The sequence below is a fragment of the Podarcis tiliguerta genome, assembly GCF_965153285.1.
Source record: "Podarcis tiliguerta genome assembly, chromosome: 12".
NCBI classification, from domain to species: Eukaryota; Metazoa; Chordata; class Lepidosauria; order Squamata; family Lacertidae; genus Podarcis; species Podarcis tiliguerta.
In genome coordinates this window covers 26,076,007-26,102,618 of record NC_139545.1, presented here as the reverse complement: position 1 = coordinate 26,102,618, position 26,612 = coordinate 26,076,007, and the positions used below count along the sequence as shown (strand labels likewise).

General features: G+C 40.8%; 1 protein-coding gene across 4 annotated transcripts in view; it reads right to left on the bottom strand.

The window, feature by feature from the left end:
* The window catches only part of CDCA7L (cell division cycle associated 7 like), a 56,149-nt gene extending 30,010 nt beyond the window's left edge, over positions 1-26,139 (bottom strand). Inside the window, exons 1-2 of one of the 4 annotated variants that reach the window (XM_083405431.1) lie at positions 25,749-26,118; positions 17,490-17,597 (exon numbers count right to left, since the gene is read on the bottom strand). Coding sequence is in view for 2 of the 4 variants with exons in the window: in XM_083405428.1 (XP_083261554.1) it covers positions 3,559-3,678 (120 nt within the window). In the remaining 2 variants the exon portion in view is untranslated. Of the gene's footprint in view, positions 1-3,558; positions 3,727-17,489; positions 17,598-25,748 lie in introns of those variants that run through there. The other 3 variants (XM_083405432.1, XM_083405429.1, XM_083405428.1) reach the window with 3 other exon arrangements.
* Positions 26,140-26,612: the final 473 nt, after the last annotated feature.

Sequence of the window (26,612 nt, the reverse complement as noted above, 5' to 3'; positions counted from 1 at the left end):
GGCACACATTGCCTGTCATTTAAGTGCTTAATAAACATGAACCCAAAGCTTGTATTTTTTCAACTTTCAGTTTCCAACTCTACATTTTGTGTCCAACTGCATTCTAAAAAAACCTTGAATGTTTTAGCTTTGTTTTTATTCTGGCTGTGCTTGGTTTTAAAAAAAAAATAATAATTCAGGCCTTAATGTCTAATATTATTGACCACCGCTTTGTGGGTTTGTTTGTTTTTTCAATCAAGCAGAACATCAATATTATGAAACAAATTGATTTCAATGGGACTTAATCATGACCAACTTTTCACATTGGTTTCTATGGGAGTTAAGTGCAATTACCATATTTCTCGCCCTATAGGACGTACTTTTTCCCCTCCAAAAATGAAGGGGAAATGTGTGTGCGTCCTATGGGGCGAATGCAGGCTTTCGCTGAAGCCTGGAGAGCGAGAGGGGTCAGTGCGCACCGACCCCTCTCGCTCTCCAGGCTTCAGGAAGCTTTCCGCAAGCCTTGGGAGCCCGCGGGAGTTTCCGCCGGGCTCCCAAGGCTTGCGGATAGCAGCCTGTTCTGGGGGCTGGGGTCGGGGGAAGCTCGTGCTTCCCCTGCCCCAGCCCCGTGCCTGGGGAGGGGGGAAATAATTTTTTTTTCTTTATTTCCCGCCCCCAAAAACTAGGTGCGTCCTATGGGCCAGTGCGCCCTATACGGCGAAAAATACGGTAATTTAGTCTGGATCCAGTCCATTGTATATTAGGGTGCCATTTTATGTTACAGAATGCAGGGAAGAAATTTGAAAAGGCTATTTTTGTTCTTTTGTTCAACACATACATAAATGCATGTTTGAATCCTACTATAAAGTCAACTCGGTTACTGTTATTTCTTAACTGGGCAGTTTATAACCATGTATGTATATGTATATAGAAATATATGTGACAGCTGAACAGAACGCTTTAGGCACCTGATAAAGAAAGCCTTGATCCATGAAGGTTTATGTCACAATAAATCTATTTGTCCTTTAATGGTGATGGGGAACGGTGAGGATCTGGCAGATATTGTCACAGCAGAACTCCCATCATTCCTGGCAATTAGCCATGCTGGCTGTAGCTGATGGGAGCAGCAAGCCAACATCTGGAGGGTCAAAGGTTTCCCACTTCAGATCTAGGGTTTCCTGAGTCCTAGATACCCAGATTTTCCAGGAGCTATCCACATTAGTCTATGGCAGCAAAAGCAACAAAAGAACCCTGAGGTATCTTAAAAGATCAAGATATTTATTATAGCATAAGCTTTCATGGACTTTCAGCTGAAAAGAGAACTCAAAGCCATGAAACTTGATGCCATAATAAATTTGTTAGTCTTTAAGGTGCTGCAAGGCTCTTTGTTGTTCTAGATGCCTAGTGTAAGCCGCATAACCCGCTTACCGGTTCTTTGAATACGCCATAGTGCTAAAGTACTATCATTGGGTCTTTTTATTACAATTTAATGCACAGATAAGGAAATGAATCAATCAGAAGACCCTGAAAAGTCATTGCATTTTCTTCTTTCAGTTGGAGCACCTCAAAAGAAATAGATTCCGGGGGGAGGGTTATATCTTCTAAATTTAGGATATGATTAACTCCTCTTCTAATGCCTTGGAGTGCTTATCCTCTTCTGCAAATTGTCAATATTATCCCCCTTAATTATGTAAACTGAGAATGAACATCTAAAAATGCAGGCAGTTTAAGCAGTAGATATTTATATTTTCACAGCATCTTTCTCACTCTATTTTGATTATTTAAATTTGCAGCTGTCCTCTCGTTGCTGAGATTCTTTCTCCACCCACTAGATTCAAACATTTCTCATCTCTTGTAGATTCTTTTTTCCCTGTTTTTACACTCGTTTGGGTGTCATTTAATTTTACAAGGAACAAAGCTTGCCTTTATTCTCAGGTTTTTTCCTCTCCTAGCAAAACTAAACAGCAGCCAAAACAACAGCTTTTCTCAGATTTCTATAGAATTTGGAACAAATGAAATCTTGTAGAATTTGGAACAAACAGAAACAAATGAGGAACAAAGCAGCGCCAAAAACAGATATACTGACTGTAGAAACATGTTTTTTAAAAAATTCATAAAGCAATGATTATACCTTAGGCCCACTTCATACAATATGTCATTTCTGAGTAGGAAATTGCTTGAATCCTACCAGTTGCGGTAAGATCCACCAATTGTGTCTCCCTGTTCTCTATGCACACTGAAATTGTGAAATATGTGAGTATGAACTAAGTTAGGAAAAATGAAGGAAAAGATCGTACTGGGGAGGAAAGGTCTCTTATTACTAAACAATATATTACTCAGCAGTCTGTCTACAGATTAATACTCAAAATAAAAGGCCCAAATAAAGGTGGAAGAGGAACTTGCACCATTGCTGAAATCAAACGTACATTGGGGTGCCATTGCTAACAATAAGAAACCTCATAGAAAATTTAGTTCCTATTTTATGAGGTAGCAATTTTACAGCAAAGCTCCCTGGAGAGGGAATATATCTGTGGAGAGCACAGAGAATGGACTGCAAATGCTACTAGGGCTATTTATGAGAATAAATCAACCAAAAATCAATTGGGGCAGATATATTTTCCCAAAGCCAAATAAATATTTGTCAGCCTTTGTTACTAGGTTCATAATTAATATTCTTTCTTGAAAACAACTACATTTATAAAGTTTTTGCATAAAATTCTGGTTTGGTTATTGTTTACTGGGCAGGAATAGGCTTATCTCACTTTCCCAGAAAGAAGCACTGGTATAGAACAGCTATGGAAACTTGCCACGCTGCCCCAGGAATAACATAATGGTTAAAAAAACCAATGCCAGGAAATTATCTGAATCCTCAACCCTAAAATTCAGTTCACGAGACATTTCAAAAAGCTGTTGTCTTTGAGTGCTCTGCTCTTGTTTTAGGATTAGATAAGCTCCTTTTCCAAAATCAAACTACAACTACATTCTTCTTCTTTCCCCACCCTACAACCACAATCTTCTTGAAAGGTTAGCTGTAAAGCAGCTAACCATCTCATACTGAAACTATCCTTGTTTTTATTCTGTTGATTTGTAATGAAAACTGGTGTGCAGAGATGGGCAAAGCATAGATGTGACCTAATTTGCATCTTTGTTTAACTCCCTGCAGAAAAACACTGCCTGCTTCTTGTACAGAGCCTTTTACCATTATCAGTGTATGCTATCACCTAATAATGCAAATCATATTTAAGGATGCAGAAGAAATTCAATTCAGTACACATTTAGATCATAGAATCAGGGTTGGAAGGGACCCTGAGGATCATCTAGTTCAACCCCGTGCAATGCAGGAATATGCAGCTGTCCCATATGGGGATCAAACCTGCAACCTTGGTGTTATCAGCACCACACTCTAACGGTCTAACCAACTGAGCTATCCAGGCTGATAAAAGGAAGGTCATTAATAGACACTGAAAATATCATAGAATCCTGAATCCATCAAAAGTTGCACTTTCTAAAACAATATATGAACCAAAACACAACTATCCTTCAAAACTACCTTTCAGCTACACTTTAAAGGTCACTTACCCCAAATAATCTGTTCACTGAACGCTCACCCCAGTTTGATTGCAGGGAAATTAGACGATGTAGGCTATTTATTGAGGATTCATTCTGATCAGTTTGAGGAAAATTAGACGAGCCTTCCATCAAGTAAATGTTACGCCACAATTCCTAGTGCATTTTCCTGACCCTTACCTTATTGCAGGAAGTCTAATATTGGGGGAAGCACATTTGCTGCGCAAGGGTGCAAAGTCAACTTGAATTGTGCAACTTGAATTTGCTGGTATGCAACTGACCCTACCAGAAAATAGAGACAGACTGGAAGCATCCTAAAAGGCCTAAGTGGTGCCCAAGTCTATAGTGCTGCTGACTGATTGGAGAGAACCTAGGAAACAACAGGGGCAGGGGTGGTGGGACTGGAAGGCAAAACAATTGATGCATTAATCAGACAGCCTCAGCTGGCTACCTAATGAGGCACAGGGTTAAGAATGTTGGTTTCTGACCTGGGTTCAAATCAGTGATGAGCAATGAGCTTACTGAACAGCACTCAGCTTGTTAAGTCTCTTAAGCATGAATTCCCTTGCTGGTGGCATAGAAATATAAATGACCTGACTCGCAGGCTGCACTGAACAAGATAAGGATCATAAACCTTACATGCCAAGTGTGTTATCAAAATGCATGTTTGTAACGTTTGCTTAACTATCTAAAATTAAATATTTTAAGTGATAGGAACACAGCAGTATGGCATTTCTGCACCTTAGCAGGCGGGCACTCTGCCACTGGCAGTGCTCCAAGTAGGGGGGGGTGTCATCCCACTGTATTTGGGTCTGGCCTAATCTGAAATGAAATCATCACACTTTTCTCTCCAACTTTCAGTACAGGTCACTGCAGAACACCAATGATGGTGGTTCAGTGAAGGGCATTGTTAGGAGAAGGATCATGGAGTCTAAGCTCTGGGTCTTTTGTGCCAGCCCTTCCTTTTCTTTCATTTTTTTTTAAAAAACTGTACTTACAAGACAAATGAGTGCACTGCAAAGTGCAATGCTGCTGAGATACCAGTCACCCACCATTTTAATTTTCCCAGAGGCATATGTACTTATAAATTAGTATGTGCAAGTTTCATGTACATTCATATGGCATGTGCTAGTACCCAGAGAATCCTTAATGTTCCTAGCAATGTCCTGGGTTCAACTAGTCTGATATTTTTTAAGAGGCAGTGAGAAAAAATGCTATACTCCTCCTCTCTTGAAACACACTATCAGGACATTTTAGGACATGTTATAGTAGACATCCTGAAACTGTACCATTTCAGAATGCTGGTGGGAGATCAAAAGTCTGGAAAACTAAAAGATATTAGGTTAAATATTCTCATTACCAATCTAAGACGTTAAGCTTCGGTTTTTATTTCCAACTAAAGTTACTGCTTTTCCTTTTTGTGTGTTTTAGTTTCCAGACTCTGTTTAAAAAAAAAAAAGGAATAAAATATGTTTCTAATATTATTACAACTAATTATTTCATATGAGAGACTTTTTTAAAACTTTGAAAGGACATTTAAACAAGAGCAAGTAAAACTTACCATATTCTTATTGGCTATTTTCATGAATATTTACTTCTTTATGCATCGTTTGAGAAATGTAGGCCAATAGGATACAATGCAGTCCAAAAGATCAAGGAGCGAGTTGTTTTTTAAGCCAACAAACATGCTCTCTCTCTCTCTCTCTCTCTCTCTCTCTCTCTCTCTCTCTTTTTTTTTTTTTACAGTGCACCCACTTGTAAAGTTTTGGTACAGTTTCTCAGTTATAAATCTGTGATGGTTTTTGTGTAGCAACATTGCCATCTGCTGGGCAACAAAATCTACCTTCAATGTTACCTTGTGAATTCACAGGCAGAAAGACAAGGAAATTCTATTTTAAAAGCTCTTTTTCTTTTAAGGAACAAAGTAAGTTTGACTTCTCTTATTTACTTTGTTCCCTTCCAAGTATTATATACATATTTCATTTCTTTATATACAGTCATCTGAAATACAGAGCAGAAATTAGTAGCGTACGGTGTGGGACAAGATGAAAATCCTACACACAGTGAAGTCAATTTAAATATCGTTTCATTTCAATTGCCTTGCTCCCAGCTAACAGGAACTAGATAATTACAAAATGTTGGTTATCTTTTGCCTGGCAATTACTGATAGACGGCAGAACCACATATAGAAAGCAACCTTTCACATATATCAATCTCAGACTTTCCCCTACATACTGGAATTTGCTAGAAGTGTGTTAGTCATCTCAAAAAACTTAAATTTACAATCTGCATGTTTTATGTAAACCATATTGATTCCCATGCCACTTTTGTAGGTTTTGGTAAGTAGGGAAAAATCAGCACATTTATTTAATATATATATAGCACCAAGTGTTTCAAGTAGTTTGTCCCTATGTGCGAGAGTCGAGGCATAGCAAACCACCCCCTCCTGGAGCCCATGTGCAAGCTCCAGCCCTTTCCTTATGACTCTGCAAATACTTTGCCTACTTTTCTCTCTTTCATTCACCTAGTCACATATGCATGTATGCACACACACAAACACACACACACACACACACACACACACAGAGAGAGAGAGACAGAGAGAGAGAGAGAGAGGTCTACATCAACCCAGACCAGCGAACACTGTGGGTCAAATGGTATTAGAATACAAGCCATATTCCATCTGCAAGCCAGAGGTTAAAATACAAATGCAATACAAATATCAAAACATCTTAATCCAATGAAAACACAAAGACCATCATTATGAAAAATCTGCAACAAAACAACATAGGATTGAAAGACAGAACAGCCATAGGAACCAAATGGATTTCACTAAAGCCGTTTAAAATCAGTAGGCATTCAACACCTCTTGACTTAGTTAACTAATTTGGGGGCACACAGAAGAGTCTGTTAAGTACCATAATGCTCTGATAAGATTCATACTCGAGGATGCAATCCTTCAGGTACCCTGATTCCAAAATATATAGAAATAGTAGCTGTAATTTTGGAAGTGGCACAGCTTTATTACATCCACCAAAATGTCACAAAATGGCTAAATAGTAACTAAACAGTAACTCCTACTAGGAACTTCCATAGTAATGCTTACATGATATTTGGGTTTGCCAGTTATCAGAAGTGACCCTCAAAGACCAAAACAAACGGAAGCTGTTCTCCCTTCTCATCTGTTGTAGATTAACATAGAAATGCTTAAACCTTTGGAAATGCATAAAAAGGAATAACAGCGAGAAGTGATTCTGTGGGGTGCAGCAAGAGAAAAAAGAAGTTTTTGCTTTTTTAACATTTAGGTAGGGAAATGACTAGGAATGCGGGTGGCGCTGTGGGTAAAACCTCAGCGCCTAGGACTTGCCGATCGAAAGGTTGGTGGTTCAAATCCCCGCGGCGGGGTGCGCTCCCGTTGTTCAGTCCCAGCGCCTGCCAACCTAGCAGTTCAAAAGCACCTCCGGGTGCAAGTAGATAAATAGGGACGCTTACCAGCGGGAAGGTAAACGGCTTTCCGTGTGCTGCACTGGCTCGCCAGATGCAGCTTGTCACGCTGGCAACGTGACCCGGAAGTGTCTGCGGACAGCGCTGGCCCCCGGCCTCTTAAGTGAGATGGGCGTACAACCCTAGAGTCTGGCAAGACTGGCCCGTATGGGCAGAGGTACCTTTACCTTTACCTAGGGAAATGACTGTACTGAACGTACGCAATTCTGATTCTACTTCAAGTGGTGTTAGTAAGTAACAACTCCACTGAAACAAATAGAGAGGTAATGGAATGAAACAACAGTCATTGAAAAATGTGTATTTATATGCTATTGAATGCTGCTGGCATTTGCTTGCTAGAAATGACTGTTATAAATGCACATGAATTTATCCATAGTACATCGTATCATGGGAAGCTTTGTTTTATTGCATTCTCTCTTATTATTTCTTCAAAGAAATGTAGGGTTATTATCCCAAGCATTAGCCAGCTGGCCTGCTGAAGTTTCCTTTCTGGATTTTCTTTCTAAAAAAAATTCCCCATAGGCTAATCCAAAATAGTTTTTGGCTGCAGAATGTGTTTTGTCATTACTACCTGTCGATTAGAAATTTTATTTAGCGTAGGTGGTACTAATTGTTTACTACTGGGAACCTTATTAGAATCAAAACTGATTGGAATAAATGTGAGCCATTACTATGAATAAAGCTGGATTCTTTTCATCAGATGATTTAGAATTTGTCCTTTTAATGTTTAACTATTTAATGTCAGTTTTGCTTATAATTGCCTAATCAGCAGTTGTATGATGTTCAAGTGATATATGAAATTGCTCTTAAACCAGGGAGTCCCTTAAAGGACATTATGTTAAACCAAGGATGTCGAACCCCAGGGGCCTTCTAGCTATTGCATTACTAGTTCCATTATTTCTGGCCATTGACCATGCTGGCCAGACTGATGGGGGATGGAGTCCACTAACATTTGAGGGTCACTTATTTTCCCATACCTATGCCAAGTAATTGGAATTAACCAGATGTGAAAAATGGGAGGATTTAAGATGACCAAGTACGGTGTATTGGTCACTTCTAACTTGTTGGCATAATTTGATGGATCGACTTAGGGAACAGATTGTAGCAATAAAAATAGCACAGCCAGTGTTACCTTGCCCTGACTTTCTTTCAGTTTGTTGTGTTTGCAGAGTACAATAAGACTGGCTTCATTGCAATGCTGTTCACTACAAGATGACTGGCTTCCCAATGAACAGAACCACTCTGTCTAGCAGACAAGCTTACTTGTTGCACCAGCTTAGGTCGTCATACAGGGCGACCAAAGCAGTTTCTGTGCCAAAATTGGGCCAAAACCCCGATTGAAATGGATCCAGAAAATCAGTTTCTTCCAAAAGCATCTGGATCTGGTCTGTGACCACTTGCTTCAGAACCTTGCTCATTAAAGGGAGATTAGCAACTGGTCTACAACATACACTGTTGTTTTTAACATACATAAATTACTGTATACATACATAGATTGCTTTGCAATATAAATTGCTTTGCAATATATGTTATTTATATATTCATTTATGGGTGCTTTTCCCATCTATATTTTCTGAAGTTGTTTTTTTTTTTTTTTTTTTTGCTGTCAAAGGCAGCCTATGTGCACTAAGACTGCAAGCCTAACCACATCTATATCCACAGAAGTAAACCCCACTGAATTCAGTGCTTACTCCCAGAGGTGTTGATTAGAATTTCAACCTTAATCTGCATCTTATTGTGAATTTTAAAAACCAGTGGACTACATCTCTCACTTTTATTTTCAAAAAGTTATTTAAAGTCCTCTTAAAGTGCTCTTCTTTGTCAATGTGGGGAGAACCACCTGGATTTGACTCCACATTTTGACCACCTGAAGGGTGTTTTCTTTTATCTTGAGTTATAATCAGAGCACCCTTCCCCAATTCCTGACTGGTGTAAATGGGATAGGATGACAAATGTATAATGAATTGTGAAATCCAGTAGTGAAAGCAGGTGCAGTCCTAGCCCCTTGGCTGGTAGCATGACACACTGAATTCAGTGGAACTTACTTCTGAGTAGATATAGTAAGGTTTGCAGCCATGGATAGCTTTGTGATGAGTCATTCGCTTTCATTAACTTTGAAATGAAACACACAGGGGAGGTAATGGTTTGCAGATATCTGTTGATAGCTAATATATGTGTGTCTATTATGTGTTACATAAAAAAGAAGTATATTTCCACATCAGTGAATTAAGAAACAGAACAAAGATTTGGGCAAAATAAACCAACTGCAGCAGAACATAAATTACTAGATGAAATTGCAAATGAATATCCAAATGGATTGAGGTATATTTGTACAGCACTATGACTCAGCATACTTGACTTACGGTAAATCATTTTGAAAAGACTTTCTTGGATATCGTGAGTTCAGTTTGTAGCATTTGCAAAAGCCAGTCAGTATGCCAAAATCACTGAAAAAGCTAACTACTGGTCAGATCAGCATGCCCTCAAAATGGTTGCATTAATTTTGTTTATTTGAAAGTCTCCATTTGCGGAGCCTTGAGCATAGCTATTATTAAACTCATCTGCCTGTACTTGATGCTCATGGGCTACTCCAATCTGAGAAGGTAAGCAACTTTGGATAAATGAAAGGGGTTAGTTGGTAGTGCTGAATCCATTCACAAGATCCAGTTTATTTTCTGCAGTGGAACCAAGGCAATGGAACATTCTGCCAAAGGATGCTTGCCAGACCCCACTACCACATGCCTTCGACAAGTAGCTAAGGCACACATCTTCCATCCCTTTTAAAAAATGCCCTTGCATTTTTTATCAACATTGTATTTGTAATGCAGTTTTAGTTTAATTTACAAATGTATGAAGTTTGCTATATTATTTTAATTTTTGATTATGCTGTTTGTACTGAGAGCAGGATGGAAATATTGAAAGTAAGCAAATGGACAAAAGAAGTCTTAAAGCAGTAACAGAACCAGTTTAAAAGCGAAATGAATATGACCACTTTCTGCCTAGACCTAATTATCCAAAGGTGTAATTCACAGCTACTTGCAGCAGAGTGACTACTTAATTGAGGAAGCCCCTCTTAAAAACACTGATCAAATGAACTGGATAAAGCTACTTCTAAATTATGATTTCTGACACTGTGGTTATAAATTATGGTTTGGGGACAGAAATATGTAGAAGGTAGCGATGTAGAAAACACAATCTGGCTAATTTTAGAATATTTAATCACATATCTGCTGTTCATACATTAAAGCATCCGAACAGAGGATTTCCATTTTGTGAAACAGTAATTTTTTTGCTATTAAATCCTCTTTTCTCCCCTCTGTACTTCTGGCTTAAATGAATGTTGTGGGGACACATGTCTGGCTTGGTGAATTTGAGCACTTAGCAATACTAAGACCAGATGCCTACTAAATAGAATGCCAAATAAAAGTGCTGGCATCATCCATGTTTTGGACAAAAGATTGGACGTTGATGATTCCATGGCAACCTGCTCTGCAGGTACTTGGAAAGTACTGCTACAGTCCACAGAACGCGCCACCCTTTCGTGAATCCTAAGGAAGGGACATCATCCTAAACCAGCATCAGTTTCCTATAAGCAACAGAACCCTCAAAGGGGCCACTGCTGCTTCTTGCCAGCCGACTTGCTAGTTTCTCTGACCAGAGACAAACACATTGACAAACTCACTGTAAAGCTGTTCTTTCTCTCACACATCTCCATTCCAGGTTTAAGAAACGTCAGTGGATTACCCGTGCCCACTGAGCAAACTCCATTAGCTATCAAACTATACAAAAGCCTAGAAGTGATCATCTCAATGCTTTACAACAGAACTGCGTGATTGAACAATAAAGGGGAAGAGTGCCATCCCAAGTCTAATAAAATGCTCCCCACACAACCTCCTCCACTCCTGTCCTTGAACTTTTGTCATGGCAAAAGTGTCAGTAACACAGGCTCTTACTTGCCTTGCTCTGAGGAAGAATCCTGCATCTGTAGGGTCCTTCCACAGACTGAGACATCTAGGACCTCAAACGTTTTAAGGCTTATGGTCTAGTAGTACCTTGAAAATATCCTGAAATTGTTCCAACTCCAGCTATAGAAAAATAGCCAAGAGAACAAGAGTTTTATGCCATTTTTTTGTGTGTATCCCAAAGTTCCTGGTGCAAAAATTGTTTGCTGAGACAGGACTCCCCTTTGTAGAAACTATGCTAATTCTTCTCCAGCAAGACTGGTTTTTCTCTATGCTTGATATTTTTATCTTGAACTATGTTTTTCACCACAACAGACAGTGAGCTTACCCACCCACCTCAATTGCTTAAAAAATAGTACATTGGCTACTTTCCAGTCCTCTGGTATGGAAGCTGATTTTAAAGACAAGTTGCATATTTTTGTTAGGATAGCAACAATTCCCCCAATGAATTCTTTAAGAACTCTCTGGGGGATTCTACTCAGTCCCAGTGATTTGTTACTTTTTAATTTGTGAATAAAGCCTTGAACTTCATCTCATGGGACCAATATTTGCCTACATTCTGGAAACCTCCTTCCCAAAAAGGTCAGTTCAGGCCCAGGTATCTGCCATGCATCTTCCACAGCAAACAAAAGATGCAGATATATAAGGTTTCTATCACACACTTGTGCAGCAGTGTGGGGGACACTCAAGCACAGCCAGATTCCTTGTTTCCATGTACCACAATGGGATGCATGCATACAAGTACAGTAATATAATCCCAACAGGATGTTGATTTCTGAAGACATGTACTGTAAACACCCTTCAACATTACTCAGATGAAAATAGGGACATTCTGTTTTACCTCAGGAAACTTCTCCCACATTTGTATATGATGTATATGTGTGAGGTAAGATCAAACATGGGAAATGTATAAGATCTCCCAATTACCTCTTTATACAGTGATATATTTTGCCCTGCCTATGAAATGTACCGTATTTTTCGTCCCATAGGACGCTCCGTCCCATAGGACGCACCTACTTTTTTTGGGGGGGAAATAAAGGAAAAAATTTTTTCCCTTTATTTCCCCCCCAAAACCAGGTCGGGGAACAGTGGGATGGCGGCGCTGCGCCTCCCCGCTGTCCCCCGAGCTTGTGGGGCTGGCCGATGTCTGCCCGGCGCGAGGGCGCTCTGCTTCAGGGCGCCCCATGCGCCGGGCGGCAGGCTGCCGCCCGCAAGCCTTGCGCACCGGGGGGAGTTCTCCCCCGGTGCGCAAGGCTTGCTGACACTTGCGTGAAGCACGGGGCGTCCTCCGAAGGGCGCCCCGTGTTCCGCGCTGCAGGCTGCCGCCCGCAAGCCTTGCGCGCCCAGGGGAACTCCCCCAAGGTGCGCAAGGCTTGCGGATAGCTTCCTGGAGCCTGGAGAGCAAGAGGTGTCGGTGCGCACCGACGCCTCTCACTCTCCAGGCTTCCGCGAAAACCTGCATTCGCCCCATAGGACGCACACACATTTCCCCTTCATTTTTGGAGGGGAAAAAGTGCGTCCTATAGGGCGAAAAATACGGTAATTTAACAGGAAACAGTTGCTGTAATTTGGAAGAATCAGAAAAGGAAAGAGAAAAAGAAAGAAGAAGAAAAGGGGGAAGAGAAGAATGAAAAGAAAGAAAAGGGGAAAGGGGGCAGAGAGAGAAAAAGAAAGTGAAGATGAAAGGAAGGAAAAATGAAGAAGAAAGGAAGAAAAGGAAGAAGGACTGGGGAAAGGAAGGGAAGAAGGAAGAAAGGAAGGAAAAGGGGGAGAAAGGGAGGGGAAAGAGAAAGAAGTGAGAGGGGAAGGAAGAGAAAAAGATTGGAAACGGGGTGGGGGTGGGGTGGAGAGAATAAGGACATTTTTGGAAAAGGAGAAAAGAAGAAAGAATCAGAATTGGTGACAGGGTTAGGAGAAAGAGGAAATATAGGCTGGGAAAAGGTGTGGGGGAAGAAGTGGGCACAGTTATCATGATGGGAAGGTATTTAGCCAATGAAAGTTAATTGTAAATGGTGCCCCCCACCTTTTAATGACCTACAAAATGATGGATGAAAGAATGAAATGATAAATGGGAGGAATTGTGTTTAAAAGGGGCAGGCTGAAAGAAGGGATGGGTGCGGCGGCTTAAGAGTGGTGGGGATTTTATTTTTGCGGGCCAGGGGTAGTATTTCTTATTGGTTCTTCAAGAAGGAGAAGACTCTAAAATGTGCAGGGAAAACCTCTGCCTGACTTCTCCCTTGCCCCCATATGCCTTCCTCTCCATTGACCTCTTTCTCTTGCCTGGTCACACATTCCTAGGCTCTGTTTACTTAGAGGGCAATGCATGTGCTGAATGGTGGGTGAATGGAGCTGTGTAGCAAAGGAGGAATGGGGAGGAATTGTGGAGGGGGGTAGAATATGAAGGGGAGAGGAGATGGAGGGAAGGGGAGAGAGCAAAGGCAGTTCCAGCATCTCAGCAGGGTAGGCTTCTATTTTGAAAGCACTCTCTCCCTTCTCCTGCCTGCCGGGTGCTGCAGGCTCCAAAACCCACCTTTGCTCACACATGCCCTCCACCACCAGGGTTTGCTCCCCCACACCGGGTCTTCTCCTCCGCACAACGTACCCATGGGCAGGGGCAGAAGACAGGAGCCAAACTACTCTTAAAAGGACCTTGGGTAAAATTGCAGCTATGGCAAAAGAAGAAGCCGTGATGGCTTAATTGTTTCTGTGGTGGTGCCAGCAAATTCAGGGCAGCTGAAGGGTATGTCATGGGGTTATGTTATTCACATATATATTACTGCATGGAGGGTTCTCACCATGATGAAGCAGTACCCAATATTGCTGTGTGTGTGTCTATGTAAAGGACACCTAAGAAAGTGAGGGTTGTGTGTCTTATCAAGGCCTAACAGGGTGAAACAAGGACTAACTGGCACTCTTAGTGCTGACTTTCGTTTAGTTGTAGAGGGATTAAATTACATTCTTCACTTCAATTTAATGCATTTTAATGTTTATTTCTATATATGCAGGACTCCTTAATTTAGCATAATTATTGAGATGAACTTCAGCTAACATTACAAGAAAATTGTAACTTGTCATAAAACAAGAGGCCCATATTGTAGCTGAGCTGTTAACACACTGAGATACCCTGTTAGAATATCTTAATAATGCAAATAAGTCCTCCTCACTCCCCACTATGATAATGCTTTGGTGGCTTGATTAATTATTATGAAGCCAAATGGCTAACAAAAGAGGGTATAAATAAAAATATCTTCTCATGTCCAATAAAAGAGTGTAAATTTTAACTACGGCGCATGACAGCAAGTGTAAGCAAGAATTATACACAATACAACTCACTGAATGAGTTAATATGCTCAGGGCCTTTGTTGCTAGAAATAGTTTGCTCTGTATTATAATCATCCATTGTAGCTGCACTCAGCTGCAATTTTGGTTTCTCCTTTAAGTGTATTCAATGACATTTCTAGTACAGCGCAGGCTTCCAGTGCTAGTTATGTCTGACATAAAGGGATGGTGTCTGTACAGGTGCACCTAGACACTTCAATCCTCACATTTTTAAGACCCTCTCAGTAGCAGGGGAACCGAGAACGTAAGTAGACTTCCCTTTTGGAAAAGTGCCACAGCGTTCAGGTTTCCACAGTTTTCCATAAATTTAACTTCGGATTCTTCTGTTGAGCCTGAAGTTAACAGAGAGGGTTTGGTAAAAGCAAGGGACAGCCTATGAAACAAGACATTTGGTAGGAAATTTGGGACAGACAGAAGGAAGTACTTATTCATCCAAAGTGTGATTAATATATGGAATTCATTGCCAAAGGATGGGGTGGTGGTCATGAGCTTTAATGGCTTAACATCTAGTACTAGGCAAACCATTGTTTGTTTAGAATATTTATATCCCACTTCATAGTTCTGAGTGGCTCTCAAAGCAGTGGTGTTGCATCGTTTGCCAGAGCCCAGGGCGTGTGCTCCGGGCAGGGGTGGGTGGGGAGGGCAAACAGAACCCACAGCACCAGCCAGCCCTTGTTCCTGCCGCTGTGGGGACACACACACTGGGCAGGGGCCGGGCGCAGAGCCTTCACAGAGCTCACTGTGTCAGCCCAGCCCTCACTACCACAGCAAAGTAGGGCCACACTGCACCGTCTGCCCACCTGCGCAGGGAGAAGCCTAGCCAGACGACGCTGGCCTTGGTGGGAAAAACCCTCTGACATTGGCTGGGCAGCCTTTCAACAAGGGGACTGGGGATGCAGCAGCAAGGCCAGGCCCAGAGACTGCCAGTGGCAGACAGGACAGGATGCGGATCCCTGGGGGGGGGCACCTGGTTTGCGCCCCCCTCAAAATCATGAGCCCAAGGCTACACCCCCCCGGCACCCCCCCACACTATGCCCGTGTCTCAAGCAGCTGACCAAATAGTCTCAAAATAAAACCATGCTCAAATCTGGTACAGACCAGTCTAGCTTTGATGGCTTTAAAAATACATGGAGAATATTGGGTAAGTATTTCCAGTGCTTTTTTTTTTTTTTACAAAAAAAAAAAAACCCCACGAGGTGCCAATACTCACATGTTGATAAAAGTGCCATGAGTAGCACAAAAACAGAGAGGTGAAAGTGCTCCTTACTGGTGAGCACTGTCCCCCAAAAGCACTGGGTCTTTCATGACAATTTTTTTCTGTTTAGGTTGTTGGGAGCTATAAAAGAAGGCTTTTGATAAGGAGATTAAATCAACACACTTTTGCCTAATGAAGAACAGTTAAAAATATATAATAACCACTTAGTCAACCATTTCCTTTGAGGTTCACTCTCCCACCAGGATGACTCACTAGAATATAAACCCACAGTAGGGGGATCTAACTTGGAGACAAATACAATGAATCGTGTGATTTTGACAAACAATTTACTCTGTGGGGATACCCCTAACTCACCACTAGCATTCTTTCATTGAGACCATTTTATTTTTCTTTGCCACAGCAGGGACAATAAATTTCCCTCATTTTTACACCAAAACAACCTTGCCAGTCCTAGTGAGAGAAGAATATGGCCCTAGGAGAGGGAAAGGATGTCATCACTCTTGAGATCCTAAATAGATGTGCTGCTGGTTAAAACCATGTGTATGTATATTTTCTTTTATGTTATTTTGATTTTGAATTCAAATGGATCACAAACGATTTGCGGGGGGGGGGGCAAGGGGGGAGAAAGTAAAGAATTCAGAGGTTAAGAACAAAGGGTCGGCTTTCATTCATTCAGCTCAGTAGGTTGTTGCCCCCAGCAGGTGGGTTCAATTTGTTTCACTGTCACATCAAAATTTTACAAGTCAATACATTTGAGGTTTCATTGAAAACCAGGAATTAACATGATGCATAAGCAGCTTCCTTTATATTTGCCACATTTTAGTCATTTAACACTTGCATCACTAGACTGTGATAAAATGCACTTCTGTTTTTATCTGGGAGGTGGAGCAAGGCCTGGATTTTATCCCCTCTGGTTCCTTTACTGCCCCAAAGTTGACCACTATGACTGCTGCTTATCTGACAGGCCTATGTGTGCACCCAGCTTGATTGGCGCCACATACACAACAGAGAGGTTTCCTTCCCAGTGCCCTTGTTGTCAAAGAGATCCATGTACTCTTGTAACCAGTGGTGTTTGCGGTGGGGTGGAGGGGCAAGGGAACACAAGCCCCCTCTAATTCTAAATGCATTTTTTTATTTTCATGTGCATCGATACACACATATCCAGCTAGTCAACAAGAGGTTTAGAATGACCTCTGAAACCACTCCTATTGACAGTGGCTGCCAGGCTTGGGTTCTCTGCACTTTTCTGCAAGAGAGCCATCCCAGGCCAGTAGACAGCTTAGATGAATGCTACTTGTTCTGATCTAATGCTGCCGCTTCTGCAAATGTTACAAGATTTGGAAGGCCTAAAAACACAGTTATAAACAAAGGAGTTCTGGTGCCTTTTTATGATCTGGTGAGGAGCTTGGGAGTGCTGCTGGACACAGCCCTGCTTTTTGAAGGGCAGATGGGGGTGGTAGTAGCCAGGGATAGAAACCAAAGGGGTCCATCAAGGCTCTTGGGAAATGGGTTGCAAAAATCCTTTACTTGGGAAAGAGACACTAAGTGCTATGGTGCCTTTGATTGTCATTACTGCATTTTATTTTCCCAGCCAGCAGTATGAGAGGTACAGGACACATTCATTACAAAGCTTGTACAGTGGTACCTCGGGTTAAGTACTTAATTCGTTCCGGAGGTCCGTTCTTAACCTGAAACTGTTCTTAACCTGAAGCACCACTTTAGCTAATGGGGCCTCCCACTGCTGCTGTGCCACCAGAGCATGATTTCTGTTCTCATCCTGAAGCAAAGTTCTTAACCCAAGGTACTATTTCTGGGTTAGTGGAGTCTGTAACCTGAATCGTATGTAACCTGAAGCATATGTAACCCGAGGTACCACTGTACTAGGTACAAAGACTTCAATTAAGTTTCAAGAGAGCACTCACATATTGGGTGACATAGTGGTTCTCATGAAGAGGCTTCTAACTTCCTTTCTGTCACAAGCAGGAAAAAGGTGTCAGTTGAACAGCGACTGAAAAAGCCACATGCAAATTCTATAGAGGAAAATGAACAGAATCCGTACTATGTGAAATATAGTGGACTAAAGAAAAAATACAAACGTATCTGTGTGTTTGCAGAAAATCACATAAGCATTGTCTCCCAATGCAAGCAATCAGCAGGATAAAGCAACACGGACAACAACTTTTATTGTTTGTCTTGTGATAATAAACAGAGCCAGACTGCTAGAGCCAGACACCCAAGCTCTGCAGTCTGTGAAATTAGATGTACTGAAAATGAAAACACATATACAAGAGTTACTGGGGATAATGGAACAACACAGGAAAACTAGTGAGGAAGCTTTTAGCAAAATAATAAAGAAGTGCAATTGGCAGATGAAGTTGATGTGGAACTTATAGCACCTAGACAAACCATACAAGAGAAAAACTATGCCACTCATCACAACCAATCTGCACAAGAGCTCTGCCAGTGGTCCATCTACAGTTCCTACCTGCATTTGTTTATTACATCAGTGAGGACTTATTTCAGTGATGAAACCCAACCTACTTACATTTTTCTCAGATTTACCACACTGAAGAAAAAGTAATTCAAGCCTGTGTCAATTCCATCAGGAACTTTACAATTTTGAAAACTTTGTGGCTGTATCTGTGTTGTGGGCAAACAGACATAACAAAGAAGCAGCCTTGCCGATCTGTTGGAACACACCAAACTGTTCCAAGCTATTGAAATAGCCATCCTTGCAGCACTTTCCCTCCCAGGTATGGCACACACAATTGAAACAAGGCACTCTCAAACAAGGGGCTTACCCAACAATTTGTTGCGCCCCAATTGCTAGACTCCCGGGATTAACGTATACTGTTTTCTTTCAGAGATCTTAACCTGCGGGACACAACTCTCACATCTAAATCGACTTTGCTGCTCCTGTTTCCACACGCACACCCGTGCCATCCCTGCCCCAAATACACATACTGGAGGGATGCAGTTTGGTGATGCTCATGTGCCTTCTTTGTAATGTGTGTTTGGTTCTCATATAATTCTTTCATTCTAAATATAGTTAACATTTAAAATTGTTATAGAAGGCAAGCAGCAGTAATCATCTTCTTTGCCCTAATGCCTCTCTAATTGGCAGATTGGAGTGCATATACGCATCAAAAAAAAAGGCTAGATAAAAACCCAGAACCAAGCAGCACAAATGTTGAAACTATGAGAGTAAAACCAAACACACAAATCTAGGAATACCATACAAAATGGATTGAGGGAACAGGATCCCCCCCCTCCGCCCGCTCCAACCTAATAAAATATCCTTCATAAACTGCTGATAGTCTATGGTTAATGAAGTAGATGCTGAAAGCTGACCAGTGTATTGGAAATGAATACAGGGGGAAAGAAATTATTATACACAAAATTGGCAGAACAGAACAGTGTGTCTATTAAGCAAAAGGAAATAGGGTGTAGCTGAATATTTTCTCTGACCAGCTGGTGAGAACAGACAGGGAGCAAAAGAAAACTGTAAAATGTAAAGCAAAACAAAAAAGAGACAGACATGATGGATGTCCTGCGGAGAACTAAATAAACAAAACTGCTGATATTATACGAGTTCAGGATGTTGTAATTATCATTATTTTGCAAAGCAATGATTGGTCAAGATCATTTATCAGATATTGTTGGTGGAATGCAAAAGTCCTTTACCAGTTACTTCATGAATGGTATAGTGAAATATTCATATATTATTTTTCTAAAATGCAAAGTTTCTTGGTTTTTAATTTTTCCATAACAGTACAAAGAAGGAAAAAGAAAACATATCAGCAAAGGGTGTCAATTCACAATACCATTTTCAAAATCAGGCACATGTGGTCAAAACCAAGTATTAAAAAGAAGGAAAAGGTGAAGGGTGGGTTGGATAGGCAAGGGGGACGTAGGGCTTTGGCAGAGCCCATATGGCATGTATACCACACAAATAGTTCAAAATAGGGATCTCAGATCTCAAAAAAGTTATGCTCTTTGCACTTGCAGGCAAACATAGATTTTTTCATATGCTGCAAGAGATGAAAGGTCCTCCAACCAACAAGCTATCAGAGGAGCCTCGTCCAGTCCTTCTAATGCAGTAAAACTAGCCACTTACCGTATTTTTTGCTCTATAAGACTCACTTTTTCCCTTCTAAGAAGTAAGGGGAAATGTGTGTGCGTCTTATGGAGCAAATGCAGGCTGCGCAGCTATCCCAGAAGCCAGAGCTGCAAGAGGGATTGCTGCTTTCACTGCGCAGCAATCCCTCTTGCTGTTCTGGCTTCTGAGATTCAGAATATTTTTTTTCTTGTTTTCCTCCTCCAAAAACTAGGTGTGTCTTGTGGTCTGGTGCGTCTTATAGAGCGAAAAATACGGTAATCAGCAATAATGTGTAGGTGGTTTTCCTGTCCAAATGAATTCTTGAGTTTTGCTCCCATCTTTCTCTCTGCTGCTATAAAGGGTAGCACTGAGACTAAGATGGAGAATCTGTCAGATGTTGATGGCAGACTGAAGTTGCTGGGGCAGTGACCCTTTCACCAAAACAGACCAGCCTCCATTCCTGTCATGGGATATTTATATACAGAAACAAGATTTGGGGATAAATGTTATTTTTTACTTCCAATATCCTTCCATGGGGTCACGAAGAGTCGGACACGACTAAATGACTAAACAACAATCCTTCCTATCTAGGAAAACGGGAATGAACTCCAAAACCTAAACTCTGTTCAATATTCTTGATTGTCAGTTATACACACACACACACACACACATATATATACACACACACTATTTGGAACCAATTGTTTCTTCATGTTTTCTTGTAGCTTTACTCCCAGCCTTCAGATTTACTACAGTTGATTTTATATCCCATATTTGTGCAGTGTTTTAATGAATTTTCATATATATTTTTATATTTACTGTAAGTCACTGTTACGGGGCAGCATACAAATGTTATTGATAAAGAAACAATAAATGTTCAAGTGAAACTTCATTTAAAATATTTTTAAAAAGAAAATAGATCACGGTGGTGGAAACAAATGAAAACGTTTATTTCTCAACCATGGCTGCACATCACCACTAGAGGGTGCTCCCAGGGGGAATGTAACATTGCTGATCCAGCATTTTTTTCCTCAGCCCAAACTGAAAGCAGAAAAGAGCACAGAAGCATTTAGGAAAAAAAGTCAACAGGTTACTGGCCACTAGAGGGAGACTTCACTGACTCTGGGAAATTGGGGACATTGATGAGAGACAATTCTGGGGTTGAGCCATTTATTCAGTCATTAATGTATATGTGGCAGCAATTGTACTCTGGATTTGGAGGACTGAAGACATCTAGCAAATCTACCTGGAGGTTTTTCAAAGATTTGCAGAGGTATATACTTTGCAGAAGTCCCAGAAAATATATATAAAGAAGTAGGAAGGCACTTTTAAAAAGCCACCAAGCTCTAAGATAGCCAATGGGAGAAAATGAATTCATAAAGAGCAGAGAAAACAATAAGGGTGCTTTGGAAACCTGAAACTAATGCGCAATATTAAGTACTAAAGGTAAAGGTACCCCTGCCCGTACGGGCCAGTCGTGTCCGACTCTGGGGTTGCGCGCCCATCTCGCTTAAGAGGCCGGGGGCCAGCGCTGTCCGAAGACACTTCCGGGTCACGTGGCCAGCGTGACAAGCTGCATCTGGCAAGCCAGCGCAGCACACGGAAACAGCGTTTACCTTCCCGCTAGTAAGCGGTCCCTATTTATCTACTTGCACCCGGGAGTGCTTTCGAACTGCTAGGTTGGCAGGCGCTGGGACCGAGCAACGGGAGTGCACCCCACCGCGGGGATTCGAACCGCCGACCTGATGATCGGCAAGTCCTAGGCGCTGAGGTTTTACCCACAGCGCCACCTGCGTTCCTATATTAAGTACTAGGGTTGCTGAATTTCAAAAAGTAAAAAAATCAGGACACCCCAAAAGTTGTTTTTACAAATGCAATTTTTTGATTGACTTGCCTAAGATCCAGGACAAAGCACACCACCTTTTGGAAATCCCCCTGGACGTCAGTCCTCCTTTGAAATCCCAGTAATGTCCAGGAAATTCCAGACCTATAGCAGCCCTACTAAGAACAGAAGAGAGTTCCAAAAAATGCTATGAAAGTAGGTTGCAGGATTCACAACTGTACAGAAAGGAGGACCAGATTAAAATGGCTCAGTGGTAATACTTAATGGAATATTTCAGAGCATATAACACAATTTCAAAAATGTGCCCATGGGGAATGTTTTCTTTGCAGGGTTGCCAACTTGAATGAAATATTGCAGGGGCCCAGGTAACTCCCGCCTCACATAATCGATCACATGACACAGTGCGCACACACACCATTTGAATGGCAATCCTCATGAACTTTGTGGGGGCCCGGCCCCTGCAAATGTTTTATTGTGGGGGCCGAAGCCCCCACAACCCCTAGGAGTTGGCTCCTATGTTTTTTTGTATTGTACAACCTATTCTATAACTAAGTCTGTTATATTGCTCTCCCTCAGCACAGGCATCACTTGCCATCTGTCTCACAAGTCACAAAACCGTTTTATACCAATTCAAGCATTCTCTATTCGCCAACTTTCTGCCACCAATATCACAAATCTTTAGGCGGAGTTAAGCAAAGGAAACTTCATTGATCCACACTGGTCAGATGCCTTCCCCAGGTTTTGCCTCTGAACATGAAAGATCAATTTCTTGAACCCTCCCTTTAAGACCCTCTAAAATCATTTCTATAGTCCTATCTTAAGAAGCTATGTGGAAGTTATTTTATTTGGAAGACCATTTTCAGAAGTTGAAATCAGTTACAAAAGCATGAACATCTTTCCTCTCCCAGATAATCTATTTTGTGGTTCCTTTTGAGCACTTTTATTCACTTTGGAGAATGTGCACAAGCTAAATGAAACAACTGAGTTAAATCTCTATAATAGATGCCTACAACAGCAGTAGTTTTTGAAACTGACCTAAAACTTCACATCTTTATGACACTTCAGACATGGATGCAATTCCTCTGTCCTTCAAATGCAACATGCCCATTATTACACAGGAAAATTTGTTGGAAACTGAACTCATACCCCCAAATCATCTTGACTATGTGTGTTTGTTAAGACTATACATACAGAATCTATTCCCTAGATTCCCAGAACCAAGATGTTTTGATTGGGAAGTGAAGTTACTTGTCTTGTCAACAACATTTATAATTTGACTTTACAAAGCGCAGCTCTGTAACGTGTGTTATTTGACCAAAGGAATCTGCAGGCTCTAATCTAGCTTGTTAGTAGTTTGAAAAGTGTGGTTTGCATGAAGCTGCATGAATCAAAATGAATTATGAATCTGAAAATTGGCAATTATGTTGCATCACACAGCTCAGAGCACAATGATAAACCACAATCCAGATTTTTCAGTTTAAATGGTTTTACATTCATGCAAGCAAATTAACCATAAAATGGTTGGGGGGGGGAGAGAGAAAAACAAAATATCCCAAGAAAGAATAAACTGCAGATAATAAGCACCAATCTGGTGTTGAATGCTGCCCAAGATACCAATTGTTTTAAGTCACGACAAAGACAGCTGAATGCTCATCTTGTGGATATAGAGCATGGATGATTGCTTGCCATGAGTATCTTCTCTCACAAATAACAGTTTTTTCGCTCTTAATTTTCTGCTAAATTGGAAGCTAACTGCTTCCCACATTGTCATTGGAACACCTGCAGCTGTGCTGGATTTCTGCGCACCATTTCTTTTAGGTAAAACAGCACTCCACTTTCCTTCAGTTCCTCATTATGCTTATGTCTTCCTTTCATTGCGCTACAGCACTAATGATTCAGGCAGGCTGGTCAGTCATTAAGTGACAAGCAAATGATACCGTATGCAACGTGTGACTAATCGGTCTGAACAAATGAAATCACAGACTTGCTTTTCCCATCATTCATTTCCCAAACAGTAGCAATGTGGTGCACAGCAGGTAGTTCAGTTAAAACCAGCCTTGTAAAACAAATTTCCTGCAGCCGTTTTAAGTGCACGCGCTGTGATGGGTTTGAGATGCTGCAGTTAGGAGTCTGTGCCCAAGGGAATGAAGAAAGGTTTGGGGTGGAAGCAAAATAGGGATGCAGGGGAGAAGGAGGAGGAATCCTCAGTACATACATTACTGTAATTAAGGGTTTAGTATCTTATTGATGTGGTTTCTGTTTGGATAGCTCTCAGAAATGACTGTTGCATTAGCAAACCCCAAACATAAAGCACTTATCATGGATTGAGCAAGGAGAAAAGGGAACACTTGTTTCAACCAAATTTTCAAAGATGCATGTTTAATATAATCTAAAACCAAAAATATTTACTATATGCAAAGCGTGACACCATTTTTAAAAAGCAGGAGAAATAAGCGCATGGAAAAATCTAAAAGCTGGCCATAATTCTACAGTATTTTATATGGATTGGAAGCATTTAATATTTTCTTATGGAGATTTTTAAAGTGACAATATATTTGTTAGTTATGTTTGTCAACATCAGACTGCTTTGCACAAAATTTACCAGTCATAACTGAAATTAGAATATTGTTACAGGGATCAATTGGAACAAAATGTCCTATATTTGGGACATTTGGCTGAAATGTCCAAATGTTCACCTTCACACTTTCAGTTATCCCATTTTTTGATCTGGTTTTGCCTACACTACCCTATTCCAGGTGGTGAATTTTTACGCAGTGCCTTCCTGAGAATGATCAGGCAAAATGAGACCACATCACCTCTATTCCCAGGGCGGTGCACTGGTTGTGAGCTACCAGGCCAAATTCAATGTGTTACAGTATAGAAAACCATTAAATGACTTCAGGGTTAAATACTTCTAAGAGCAACAAATTTGAAACAATAAATGAACAAAAGTTATGACGTGAATGCTGCTTTACATGACATTAACTATTGTAGGGAGAGAGCTGTCTGTGTTCATTGGTTCATAATGTGGACTTGGTAACCTTTTTTGGTCAGGGATGCTTGTTGCAGTGTGAGAAAATCATAATGTGTGCCCTGATCCAGCTTTTGTGGGGGCAGGTTGGACTACAAACCTGCAGTCCGTTCCAGTCTTATGAGTCTATCAAGCCCAGCCATTAAGATCTAAGAATTGGTTTAGATCCAAGATTCCAGATATTTCCACAAATGATGTGGCTGTATCTACATTATTAAATGATGTGTATACACTACCAATATATACTGGTTTTATTATATCACTTCAAGTCTTCCCCCAAAGGATTGGGCAGATGTAGTTTGGTGAGGTACTGACAACTCTTTGCTAAAGATTTCTTATAACATTTGCTGCTGCAAACAATAAAATGATGTCGCAGAAATGTGGAGCAAACAAACCTTACTAGAACTTGGCTGAAAATTGCAGCAGCTTCCACTAGGTTCAGTTTTTGCCTGTTTTCAGAATGCTTTCCTCCATGCACCCATTCATCAAATACTCTAGTTCTAAGTATCATCACATCTCCCATGAAATGAAATATTACTCTAGCAGATTTTCCTCTTTCTCTTTTGATATAGTGATAGGTGTCTTACAGAACATACCTAATCAGAAGTTAGCCCAAAATGAGTTCAAATGAGAATTTATTTAGGGGCACTTTGCGGTGGAACCAATTCATTAGTTCTGTAAATACACTATTGCTTGTCTGTGTTTGGTGCAAGTATATCTGGGTTTTCTGTTGCTGTATACAGTACATCATTGGGGTACAATGTTCAGTACTTGGCAGATTTATTCTATGGCTCCTGTAAACAGCTGCATCATTATTTTGAACCAAACACAATCTTGGCATCATACTGTTGTTCATTTTGTAGATATTTTGCAGATTTTCACACAATTTTTATAGATGGCAACTGGTTATTTTTCATATTTTGCAGAGCACAAAACATGTATGTTGGTCCACTAGGAAAAACATACCCCCAAAATGGCAGTATTTAAGTAAATAATTTACCCTACTGTTACTTGGAGGTGGGGGGCATATTTCTGCTGCTTGACATATGGTACCTGATTGTGCACCAGGTCTTTTAACCTTCCCAAATACAGAGCTTCTTAAACCCTTATTTTACCTATTCCCTATTATTCTTATATGTGGTATTAAGCACTTCTTCCTTTTTACATCTTTTGAAACTATTGATCTGTTAAGTTTAACAACTACCTACTGTAGATAAATCCATGAAGAGAACTTTTTCCACAGGGAGATCTGCTTCACATCTTCTTTATTAATTGTTTAGATGTCAGGTGATTTTGGGCTGTGATATTCAAACTTATTTCTTTTTAAAAAATCAGATAAGAAAAACAAATAAGAATAGAAAACATCCAAAAATCTGTCGAAGCTTTGGGATTCCAGCAGCTAATTCAAGTACATCTTTTCCCTTTATCTCAAACTATTTAGTGCAGCAGGGCTTGTTGCACTGTCATGATAGTCCTTTCTATATGCACTTGAGTTGTGACATCCTTTTGTTTAAATATAATAACCATTTCCATCTAAATGCCCAGCCATCAATCTCTCCCCACACTGCCCTCCCTCATAACATCCGTCAGTGCTCTCCTCTCACTTCTAACTGCCATCACCTGTTTCTCCTCAACATTCCCAAAGGAAGTTCCCGCCAATTCCTTGCCTATCAAACAAAAGATTCTAAATTACCTCAAACCATTTGCCAGTTTGTAATCACTCAGATAACAGTTATACAAAAATACACAGCCCTGTAGCATATAGATAAACAACTATATGATAATTATATCCTTCATATATATATATATTTAAAGCCACCCATAGTTTGTCACAAAGAGTTCAACTCTGAAGCATACAACAAGCAGAAGATTCATCTCAACAGGTGTAGAGAATCCATTTCCCTCATAACTGAGGGTTGTGTCCAACTCAGAGGAGACCCACTGGAATGAATGGACTTAAGTCAGTCATGTCCATTCATTCCAGGCCTCTTTATCCAGTCATTAGGATTCTCCTCAGATCACAAAGGTGCTGAAGTCCCTTTGGGGTTACGAATTAAATATTTGCGGGTGTC